The sequence below is a fragment of the Miniopterus schreibersii genome, assembly GCF_964146895.1.
Source record: "Miniopterus schreibersii genome assembly, chromosome: 5".
Classification (NCBI taxonomy): Eukaryota; Metazoa; Chordata; class Mammalia; order Chiroptera; family Miniopteridae; genus Miniopterus; species Miniopterus schreibersii.
In genome coordinates this window covers 54,759,566-54,772,293 of record NC_138106.1, presented here as the reverse complement: position 1 = coordinate 54,772,293, position 12,728 = coordinate 54,759,566, and the positions used below count along the sequence as shown (strand labels likewise).

The following is a 12,728-nucleotide window of genomic DNA, read 5'->3' as shown; positions in this document are numbered from 1 at the left end:
TTATACATTGAAGTGTTCTATCCATTGAAATTTGAATGCATGTATATTATTAAGAGTAAAATGCTACAATTGTTAGTAATTGTGAAAGTTGTTGATTTTATGTACCAAAACAATTATGTAAGATCTTTTAAACAGTTAAGTAGGGAATCAGATTGCCAATTACTATAAATATTGAGAGTGTGATAACTAGCTAAATGTAGGCATAACTGTATCTTTTCTTGTGATAAATGGGTTTTCAGTCATCTCTAGGTCCTAGTCTTAGGTAATACAGAATTAGACAGCGAGGGGCTTTATTCAGATGAGTTATAATGTCCACAAATTCCTTTGAATATAACGTTTTTCTCTTCAGTGTCCTCTATTTCATTTGTTTGAAGAAAGGAAAAAAATATCTCTTATTGTTAAACCACAAAGCAGGCTGATTGATACCAACCTCTTTAATGTGATCCAAAGCAGACACTTAAAATACAGAAATTTGCTCAGATCCCAGCTTAGTGTACCTACAGCTCTTGAATGTAGATTGATAGTACCTGCTATTGTTCAGTGGGGTATGTGTATGTTTTAAATATGATCTCATCCTTATCCAAAGATATTGTTGAGTAAGGAGGGTGGAGAAAGTACCTATGAATAGGCAGAGATAAACAGACTATCAATGCTTTATTGTGAACTATTTCTACCTCAAAATTAAAGCAGTATATATACAACAGCAGATAATAACTCTCACACTACCTCCACCCTCCAAACGAATCGTTGAACTCCAACTTCGATATCCAAAATATTAGCCTGAGTCTTGGAAGACAAACTCTTCTATGCCTTGTTGCTCAAAAGTTTATTCAAGATAGGGTTAAGGTTTTCCTAAATCCTCAGCCAGGATATTGCCATTAAGCCTGTTGTGAAAACATAGATGAGTAAGTACTTTAAATGCATATCTGACTCATACACTCTGGAGCTGTTAAGGGACTGTGGAAATTCCCAGGACTTGCTGAACTTGACTGGACAAGAAGTTACCCACATAACCTTATCAAGAGCCACATAAATTGCCCTAGCCGGTTTGGTTCAGTGGTTAGAGCATCAGCCTGCGGACTAAAGGGTCCTGGGTTCAATTGTAGCCAAGGGCACATACCTAGGTTGCAAACTTTATCCTGGCTCTGGTCAGGGCAGGTGTGGGAAGCAACCAATAGATGTCTCTCTCTCACATCGATGTTTCTCTCACCCTTCCACTCTCTCTGAAAAGCAATGAAAAAATATCCTCAGATGAGGATTTAAAAAAAAAACCCACATAAATTCATTCTGGAGAGACAAACCCATTTGGTTGTTTTCGACTGTTTCCCCTATGATGATTCTAGGGTTAAGTTTCTTTTTATCAGCCTCATAAGCCATGTAGTCTTGTAACTGTTAGTTGACAAGTAAAAACAAAAGTGAATATGATGTATTTTGTGTAAGCATTATGCCTCTTCAGGAATCATATTGTCAGTATTTTGCACTTTTTCAGAAAAGGTTTATTGAGGTATAATTAACATGCACGTATTTAAAGTGTACATTTTGATGTTTTGATATATGTATACACCTGTGAAACCATTGCTACAATCAATTTAGTGAACATATCCATCACCCCAAAAGAAGTTTCCTTGTGCCTCTTTGTAATCCCTTCCATACCATCCCACTGGCCATCCCCAAGCAACCACTGATTTGTTTTTCATCACTACAGGTTAGTTTGCATTTTCTAGAATTTTATATAAATGGAACCTTTTTTTTTCAGTCTGCTTTTTACTTAGCATAATAATTTTGAGATTACTCCAGGTTGTTACATGTTTCAATGATTTGTTTATTTTTATTACTGAGTATTATTCCATTGTATGGATATACCATGATTTGTTTATCCATTTACTTATTGATGGATATTGGGGTTGTGTTTCCACTCTTTGGCTATTATGACTAAAGGCGTTATGAACATCCATATAAAAGTCTTTGGACTTAAGCATTCATTTTCAGAAGTACAATTTACAGGTCAAAGGGTTTGAACATTTTTAAGGACCTTGTTGTGTATTGCTAAATTGCTTCCCATATTTTTTACAAAATAATAAACCCAAATTGACCTTTCCTTGATAATTTATAGGTCATTCTTATGACCATTGATCAATTCATAACCACTTTCTTTAATTTCTGTTTATTCTTAGAGTTTAAGCTCTCTAATGACTTGTTGCTTTAAATCTGCAATGTTCTAAAATATTAGATAATAATGTTTAATTGTGCACAACTTGAGTCAATAAGACTATATAAAGGTCTCTGACAATGTGCACAAACTCTGCGACTATCATTTCATTGGGTCAGAGATCTTTTGTTTTCTTCTTTCTTTTATTTAATTAAGTCTTTATTCTAATGAAGGTTAATAAGTACTTGTGTATAAATTATTGTGCTATATTTAGTTCTAATAGCATATGTTATTGTTTCTAGGACATACTTTTTTTCACATTTTAACAGCTTTGAAATTAGTGTTTGTCCTGCAGTTTCTGGAGTGCAGTAGTTTAATTCCTTGGGGTTTTTTCCTTAGTAGTACATCAATTAAAGGAGTATGTTATAATTGATGGTATCTTAGATTAGATGAAATATGGTATTCTAGGTACAAGTGTGTGTGTGTGTGTGTGCATGTGTGTAAGTGTTGCTCTTGTGAAACATCAGCATAGAGTATCCTTATAGCTCCTTAGTTGTTTGCCTTACCTTGGCTTTATGTAGTCAGTAACTTAAAATGAATGAAAGGTACACTAGCAAAGTGTAAAAAAATGGGAAGCCATCTAGGTGTCCAGTAAAGAAAGTTATTAAATGTTATCCAATTAATGGAATATTATACAGTTGAAGGAGATGCATATGAGAAAAAATATGTATAAGTTATATTATAGTTATCAGTTGCAACTATGTAAAAAAATAGGTTGTGAGGAAATAATAGCAGTCAGTAATATTGAAGTGGTGAAACTTTCCTTTGGGTATTTTAAAATTACAAGCATATTCCTTCTGAAAATAAATTTTAAGAAAAAGTGTGTAACAAATACTTATTTTCTTTACTGTTTGTATCTTTTGGCTATCTTTTTGACTATTTATATCCTTGTAAGTTAAGATATAAATCAGTGACTCATTTTTTCTTTATAACCTGACATCAAGAAAATATTCTAAAAATTCACTCAGAAGTCTTGTAGGTTATTAATGTTAGCTTTACTATAACGTTTACTCTTAAGTTTATTGTTTTATCTAAGGAATAAGAAAAATAAGAGGAATTTCTCATTCAGGCACTGTTTTAGGTAGCTTCATTGTTCCAAATTTTTCAGTCTATTAGCCAGAAATTTTCCAATATTATTTCCTGTAGCAAAATTGTATTGGGTCTGTTTTCATTAATATTCGTATTAGTTCCAAATATGTACATTTACTTTGCAGTTACATTGACATTTCTCTTTTCTTTTTTTATTATAATAATTTATGTTTGTGCATTAATAAAATACAGCATTATTCATTGTTCTTTAAAAGTCTTAGTTCTTTAGGAGGTGGCTATGTCAGAAATAGTCAACTCTTGGTTGTTCCACTACTTACTCTTTAGTTTGTGAGTGATCTGTTATGTCACCTTTTTTTTTTTTATCTCCTCTCTTTTGCCTACACAGTGTCCTTTGTCATTCTAGCATTGAGTCAGTTAATAATGGAAAAGAGGCATCCCTTGCTTTGTTGTTTGTTTGTTTATTTGTTTTAAAAGGGGATAATAAAGATTAAAGATTAAAGCTTCTGACTAAAATAGGGTCTTTTGAATTATTTGTTATTAAATACCTACATGTTAAAATAAGACTAAATCTGGACTTCACTCTGTAGCTCTGTCATGAGTGGGCTGCTTAAGTCTCAAAACCTTTTCCTAATCAAACAACATCTACCTCATAGGACTTTTGTTAAGGGTTAAATTGAATATGTCTATTTTTTTACATAATGCCTGGAGTGTGTTATGTGCTTAACAGATAGTAGTTGATATTATTTATTTTTAATTTAGAACATTTTATTGAGTTACTGCTTGTGCAAAGCACTATGCTATGTCGAGGGGCTAAGAAAATGATAAATATGCTTCTTGAAGGCAGAGGACTGGAATCTGTACATGTAACAGTTTTACCGTTGCTCGCAGGCTCCTAGCCTATAAATTCATAATGTAGAACTTTTACCCTGCATACAGTATTTGGTTACTCTGGGGATTGAACCCAAAATCTAGGTATGTGCCCTGACTGGGAATTAAACCCATGACTTTTTGGTGTACAGTGTGGTGCTCCAACCAACTGAGCCACCTGGCCAGGGCTCATTCTTTTTTTAATAGCAGTATGAAATATGTATACATATAAAAATATTTATTCTTGAAACACTCTCCTTTCGTGTTATGTTGGTCAATCCAGTGGACCAATAAAGGCAACAGGGGAATCTAGATGCTTCCTTTCTGTTTTGCCGTCTTTAGCAAGGTGACCTGTCTGCTTAGATTGGCTCCTTCCAAGATAGCTGCATATCCCATGCAGGTGACCATATTGAAGGGAGAAAGAGTGTTTCTCATGGCCTATATCTTTTACGAGAGCAAAGAAACCATTTCCAGAAGCTCCCCAACAGACTTTGCCTTACCTCTTATTGGTCTAAACGTTATTCTCATTTCCAAACTAATCATTGGCAAGGGAATTGGAATTACTTTAATGGGCTTATCAAAACTGAACCAAGTTAGGGTTTTGTTGACAAGGAAAAAATGGAGAACTAGTTCTGTATAGTCAGTAATCTGCCACATAAACCTGTCTAATGGGGTTACTTAGGTAGGTAGGTAAAATGAAATGAGTAGAAAAGTGCTTCACAAAATGATTTAATACTATACTCTGTATATATACGATAATGTTATTAGCTGGAATTCTACTTATTCTATAACTTTTTGACCAAGCATAAGAATATTAAACAGATTCATAATGCCTTTCTCTAAGAAGGTAAACTGTGTATGCAAATAAGTATTTGATTGTAATAACTAGATTTTTCTTCATATTTTAGCTATTCTTTCCAAAAGTAGTCCTTAATCAATTGGACAGAATGTACTTTTTCAAGTGTTACCTTAAAACAGTACTTCAGTGTCAATGAAGTGCCCAGGAATTTGCATGTAAATAAATTTTGTCGTAGAACCTTGGTATTTAGCTTTTATATAAACCCTCACTCTTGCCCCCAACAGCCGTATCATCCAAGAGTGGTATTAAAAAGAATTATTTCTGGGATGAGATTACCAGGTATAGTGCATTAACCAATAGCAATTTGGAGTGAACCTTGTAAAATGGAAGGAATAAAAGTGGGCCTGTGGTGTTGTGATTTGCCACTGCAGTGTTCTGCAGTGTTCTGCAGTGTGTGGGGGGAGACTGATGACTCATTAGATCAGATGGTTGCCTGTGCTAACCTTCTGGATTTCCCCCCTTCTACAGTAGGGTTTTTTGTGTTTTTTTTAATCTTTCACAAATATGAGGGTGAGAACCCTACAATTTGTATTTTTTTAAATGATTGAGAGCAACAAGAATAGCTGAGTATTACATTGGGAAGGAATAATTAAATAGTATGTAAAACTTTAGCATTAAATCATATCATGATAGTTTAGACCTTATGGAGATTTAGGATAAGATTAACTTTCGATGTTATCTAACCAGTATAATTTGCTCATTGCAAGTTAAAATGTTTTGGGAATTACTTCCTTAATATCTTTCAAAGCCTTTGCTTTTTCACATACAGCAGCGATGTTTAACTGTTGTGCTGCTAGAATTTTAAAACATACAATACCTGACTACTTAGTCAGGGGCACTGACCTCTTTTCCCTTAGCTTGTCAAATAAAAAAATGACAACAGCCAAAAACAATACCTGTCCAGTGTGAATTAATCAAAATTATACCTATTTTTTTTGTCAGATCAGCAAAAAGTATATTTTTTGGTGTGCTACAGAATTTTAGTAATTAGCTTATGTGTGCCATGAGATGGAAAAGGTTGAAAATCGCTGACATAGAGGCATAAGCATTTAAGAGTGAAGCAAAAGATTTTAGTGGGTTATTTTTATTTTCACTTTTATGTGGTATGACTATGCTTATCAAACTGCTGTATGCTTAGCCCAATTCAGTAGTGAAGTCAGCATAATATGAATAGTTTTTATTTTATTTGTGGGGAGGAGGCACTTTCATATTTTTCTTGTAAAACAGGCATTATATGATGAAGTGGAGCATATGCAGGCAAGCACAAAACATACCAAAAGCAATGCTTGTTCAGTGGAATGCTGTTGAAACACTGGCAGTAGGAGAAAAAGCTAGTACTTACTAAAATTTACATTTTGCTTTAAAAAAAAAATGCAAGAGCATACAAAGAAATTTCCCTGCGTACAGTAGACTGCTATGACATCCTATTCTCAGTCAAGATTCTGGGGAGGAAAAAGGTAGGGAGAGTTTATTTATTCATTTCAGTGCTTACTTGATTTTCTGTAATTGGGGTGCTTTGGTGAAAAAGCTTTAGAAGTACAATAGGAACCCTTATTTTAGTGCTGTGGCAATTGCAGGTTTTAATATTCTGAGGGCCTGTAATAGGACCAATCCTTGGGCTTTTCTCTAAGTGTTTTTAACTGTTAAGAGGTTGTAGCCTGAAACTGCTGGACCTAGGAAAACATAGTTCCCAATTCTATCAGAATATAGTACTTCAGAAGTTTAATAAACTCTTATGAGTTGGGACTTCTTTTCCTGTAACTAATGGTGATGAGGCTCCATCTAAGAATTGAAGGACTAGGAGCAAGTTCCTTGTAGAAACTGTGGCTTTGGTTTTTGAGGCTTAATCTCTGTGTCAGTTGTTTGATTTAGCCTGAACATCGCCCTAAATGCCTTGCTTTCTAAACCCACTTCTGTATTTCTTTTCCCATTTTACAAAATAACTAATTACTACAAGATAAGACAGAAAACAGGCCAAAAATTGTAGTGGTTTAAGTGTAAGTCTTAAGTTTCACTTGTCCTGGGAGTAATTGTTTAGTATTTTATTATTTGAGTATTTTGGGTTCTCTGGAAGCATATGGCAAGAAAGAATTTGACGTATAAGATATTTGTTAAGGATCAACCTATATGAAAGCAGAGTTGGCAGAGGAAAAAGTTGAAATGCAATGTAAGTCCAACAGAACCTCAGCCAAACTGGTAGGGAAACCTGGAATGAAGTGTTGCTTGCGACGGTATACCACATCGGGCTGACATGACTGGGCCTTTATACCTTCACTTTGCTCAGTCACCAGGTGCAGGTTGCCCTCTGAAGGGTACGAATATAGGCTAGGCAGCTCTTTGCTTCTGAAGCCTACTCTGAAGGGCTGACAGCTGACCTTGGCTATCCTGTGACCATAGTTCCTTTTCCTTCCAGGACTGGGAATATGGATGCTCTATCTCCATGTCTAATCTGATAAAACTTCTGCCTTGAGGCAGAGACTGTTATCCCCTGTATTTTATGGAATTGTTTAGATACAGAGAAGAGAAAGCAGCCTAGTTACAGACTCTGGAGTCAGACTGCCTGGGTTCAAATCCCACCTTTTCTGCTTGCTACTTTTGTGATCTTGGTTCAGGTTACCTAAATTGCCATTCTTATAGCTTCCCTGTTTGTTAAACGGAAGTGTTTTAGGGACAACCGAAGTTATTCAGTAACTGTTCACTGAGTACTTGTTTTCTTTGCACCTCATGAAACTTAAATTCTATGGAGCAATACAGACAGTAATTGTTCGGCATTAATTAAATATACTTATGCATTTGACCCTGGAACAGAACAGGTTTGAACTGTGCATCCATTTATATGTGGATTTTTTTCAGTAAACATATAGGTAATATGAATGTATTTTCTCTTCCTTATGACTTTCTTAACATTTTCTTTTCTGTAGCTTACTTTATTGTAAGAAAATAGTATGTACTATGTATAATATACAAAATATGTGTTAATAGACTATGTTATCGGTAATACTTCCAGGCAGTAGTAGGCTAGTAGTAGTTAAGTTTTGGGGGAGTCAAAAGTTATATGTAGATATTCAACTGTGTGGGGGCCTGACATCTCATGTTGTTCAAGTGTCAACTGTATATTAATCAGATAAATGCAAATTTGTGGATCTGATGAAAAGTATCTCTAAGTTCTAAATCTGTAGAATTATCACTTAAGTTCTTGATTCTCTTATTAGTTTGATGTCACTGTTCCTAATGCCTGCTGTCTTTGACATAAATTAAACAATATATTCCTAAAAACAAAAAGTTAAAAACTTTAGAATCATAAGTTTCCATGATGACTAGGATAATCCAGCTGGTGATAAACCCACAAGGCAGCTGAATCCTGAACAAACCCATTTGATTTCCATTGCTCATTGCTAACTATTGCTCATACATTTGAAGGTACTCACTGTTGGTTTAAAAGGAAGGTATGTAAATACTTATATTAAAAAACAGAAAAGACAACATTGTTGCCTCATGAACCCTCTAGCACATTTATGAACCCTAGGAGATTTGAACCATTTGTAACGAAGCTCTACTGTATACTCTACTACCTTCTTGTTTGTCTTGCAAGTCTCAGCTTAGCCTCCTCTAAGTCACTCCTGTCCTGCCTAAGTCTGGGTTAGATGCCTCTGCTTTATGCTCTTCTAAAGCAGCCTGCACTGCTCCTATGAGAGCACATATGTCACCTTATTGTAACTACCATGTTTGTCTTTTTAGCCCACCAGGCCAGAAGTTCTTTGGGTGAGATTGTCTTACTTCATTATATTTTCAGCCTATAATATAGCACCTGGCATATCATTGCTGCTTTAAAAAATGTACTTAGTTTTAGAAAATAAAGTTATGGTAAAAATATACATGATAACTAAGAAAAAAATAGCCACATGATTAGATTTGGTTCAAATAACAAGATGATAAGACTACATTAGGACCTTTTTAGAAATTAGGCAATATTAGTTTGCATTAACAGAATAACGTTAGTGTTCATCAGTATTACTTTTCTACTAGACTTACTGTTATGTGCCTAACAACAACCCCATTAGATTTTACAGGTGAAACTGAGGCTCATAAAGTTGAAAAAATTTGATTGACCAAGGACACAACTTTTAAATTCAAACTCAAGTCTGTCTGACTCAAAGCCTTGGTCTCTGTTTCTCAATATAAAGAAGCATCCAGAACAAATGAAGTGGTACTTTTCAGTACTTACTCATACAACAGCTAGAATACTGTTTTTATTTTCTTTGCTCTGATTTAAAAGAATCATTAACATCATGAAATACTTTCAGAAAAGGATAGCCTTGGGAGTACAGATCTGAAAAAAAGATTATCGTTTGAGGAACAGTTGAAGGCACTAAAGAGAATTTGCTTGGCAATAGAACATATTTACTCTGTGGTTACAGTACTTGGAAGAAACAGGGTCAGAGGATAGAAGTTCTGGGGAAGGTGATTTAGATTAGATACAAGACAGTTCTCTAAAAGGAGATTTCTAAAAACAGAATGGTGTGTGTTTTCCCCCAAAATTGAGGCCCTGTTTAATTAGTAGTATTAATAATGAAATTTTTATAAGCATTTTACATTTCACAAGAAACACTTTAACAATTTGTAATTTACTTGCAACTTTGGGGTGGGTGGTAGCATTATTCCTATTTTACAAATGAGCATATTAAGAGATTTTGATTTGTAGCATGTCACTGGCCGAATCAGCCTGTGTCCTGAGTCCGCTAATTCAAGATGTGCCATTTCCACTTTAATAGACAGATGACTATGAATCATGAATGCCTTGGAGGAAAACCCGTGTTTGGGGAGGAAGTTAAACTATGATTATCAAGTTCTCCTTTTACTTTGAAAATCTTTGATTTTAAAATTTGACCTCATTTGCCTGTTCACGACTTCTTTGAAAACTTTGCCCAACCCATTACCCAAGTAAGTGTTTGTCCGTAAACTTTGTTTTCCCCCCCATTATCTAAGTAGTTTCTAGAAAAACTTGTACCATCTCTTTATATTCCAGTCTTTGCAGTCCCATACCTGCTTAATCAATAGCCCCTTCTTTAGGAAGCTGAGAATCCTGGTAAACCAGTTTCCCTTTTCCTTATTTCCACCCTCAAATGCCCTTCTTCCAATTAATTTTCCTACCGCCAACCCCCAAATCCTTGTGACCTTTATTGTGATATTTGTGTCTGTAATATCTGGTTTATTTTTTCTTTCTAGTTCAATTCCATTATTTCTGATTACTTACACCCTGCCTTCATCTTTATCGGTAAACTACCAACTTGACGATAGTCTGTTTTATCATCGGTGTCATTTTCAAGTTCTTGGTACTTTTCCTGCTCCTTAGGTCATATCTAACTCACTAGTAATGTCTCCCATATCTCTATATGTTTTAATCTTTGTTTTCACTCTTGCCTATTTCTTCAGTCACTCCATTCTAGCCCTGTCCACCACCTACCTCCTGATGGCACTAGTATATCAAACTGTAACTCCTCTGTTAATGACTTCATTGTTTTACTTTCCTCACCAATTCCTTGATATCTTGATTAATGGATTACAAATTGTGTTCCCTGGAATATATGGTTCTCCTGATGATCCTTCAGTAGCTCTCGGAAGACTGAAAAACAATCCTCATTCCACTGGAATTAATCCTCAAGGCTCAGAGTTTGGTTTTCCTCTCATTTGTATTCTTTGTATCTGGACTCAACTCAGTCAGCCTCAAAACTTACTTTTCAGCTACCTGTTCCCACTACTTTATCCACATTGGTTAACACTTCTCCCACATCCAATTCAGTTTTTCCTCGGCTTTCAGTGTGTGGTCATTTTGACCACTTAAGTCACTGTGATTTGTATGTATAGTTGTTTAAAGCCAGTGAAGCCTCCTTTTATTCACAATCTTTATTCCCTACATTTAACACAGTTCCTTTTTCTTGGTAGGAGCTCAATAAATATTTATTAAATTGAATTACATTGACACTCAAGTTGAAACTATTTCTAGAGCTTTTTAATTTTCCCTAAACATCATTTTCCCCATAAAAGTTTTCCCTCAATCTGCGGTTAGGTTATTTCCTATTGTTTGTAGGATCAAGTCTACTTGGCATTCATTTCAAGACCCACAAATAAGTCTCTCTATCTTTGCATCTTCATTTTTCACTGTTGCCCTAATATAATCCTTTCATTCTGGTCAGGCCGATCTGTTAACTTCTTGTAGATTTTCTCTCCATTCTTTTGTTCTTGTTATTTCCCCAACCGGAATGCTTTTGCTACCCTTTTTTTCTGTTTTATCCAAATTCTACCTGACCTTCAACATGTGTTCCCCAAACATTCAGAACTTTGAACTTTTAGTAGATAAGTTATATTATTCGACACTTTATTACTTACTGATCTGTGACCCTTATTTTATGGTTGTTTGGGGGACATTATTTAGCTTTTTATATGTACATGATTTTATCTCCATTATTAAACATCAGTAATTATTAAGTTAGACCAGTGATCAAAAATAAACTTTCTCTGCCTGGCCAGAGTGGCTCACTTGGTTGAGCATCACCCTGTGCGCCAAAATGTTGCCAGTTCGATTTCCGGTCAGGGCACATACCTGGGTTGTGGGTTTGATCCCCAGTCGAAGAGCATACGGAAGGCAGCTGATTGATGTTTCTCTGTCACATCGATGTTTCTCTCAAAAAACAAACAAATAAGTAAATAAAAATAAACTTTCTACTTTCAGATCTGCCACCAATTTTCTATTTGGATAGTTCATTCTTTAGGTTTTTCAGTTTGCACATCTATAAAGAAAAGAGGTTGAACTGAGTTGCTTAAACTGTTCTGTGTTCTAAAAAAAGAAAAGGAAAAATGCTTTCAGAAAAATTTTAAAGATGGATAATACATTTAAAAAATTAAATGTAAGATATAATTTGTTAGATGGTGAAAAATAAAGGAGGTATGTTGTGATTTAATAGATGGGCAGAGAAGCCTCTCGGAGTAGGGGACAGTTGAGTAAAGACCTGAAGGAGGTATAGGAGATATCTGGGAGAAGAGTACTCCAGGCAGAGGGAACAACATGTTTACAAAGACCCTGAAGCAGAATGTGTGTGTATTTTTGAGAAATGGCAGAGTTCACTGTATACAGGGGTAGGCAAAAAATAGGTTTACAGTTGTGAGTACACAAAACACAGAGTTTATTATTGTATTATTTATTAATTATTGTATTATTTATTTGTATTACAACTGTAAACCTAATTTTGCCAACCCTTGTATATGCAGAATGATTAAGGGGATAAGTAATTGGAGATAAGGTCAGAAAGGTAATGGGGGAGAAGGCAAGATGTAGGACTGGATAAGTCATTGGGAAGACTTCACATTGTTATACTCCTTAGTATTTTTTTATGGAAAACTTTTCATAGGGCTATATAATTCTGAATTTTAATAATTATAGAACATCCAGGAATGAGGTACTTTTAATCACATTTTATATTTTACTTCGAAGAAGTGGTAATGAAAAAGACACCAAAGATGAGAGTTGACTGTCTATATTGGTTCTTTTGCTTTAGTGTTTGTAATTATAACTTAATTTTTTACCATAGGTAAATTAACATCATGGATTTCTCGAAGCTACCAAAAATACTCGATGAAGATAAAGAAAGCTCATTTGGTTATGTGCATGGGGTCTCAGGACCTGGTAAGTAATACATAATAATCTCAATGGTCAAGATTCCCAACTTCAATTAATGTCTTTTCAAG

The 12,728-nt window shown here is 34.8% G+C and overlaps 1 protein-coding gene across 2 annotated transcripts in view; it reads left to right on the top strand.

The window, feature by feature from the left end:
• The window catches only part of ATP6V1A (ATPase H+ transporting V1 subunit A), a 48,951-nt gene that overhangs the window by 8,474 nt on the left and 27,749 nt on the right, over positions 1–12,728 (top strand). For both annotated transcript variants that reach the window (XM_081138781.1, XM_081138782.1), the window contains one exon: positions 12,572–12,666. In XM_081138781.1, coding sequence (XP_080994907.1) covers positions 12,585–12,666 — 82 coding nt within the window. In that variant the 5' untranslated portion in view covers positions 12,572–12,584. The remainder of the gene's footprint in view (positions 1–12,571; positions 12,667–12,728) is intronic.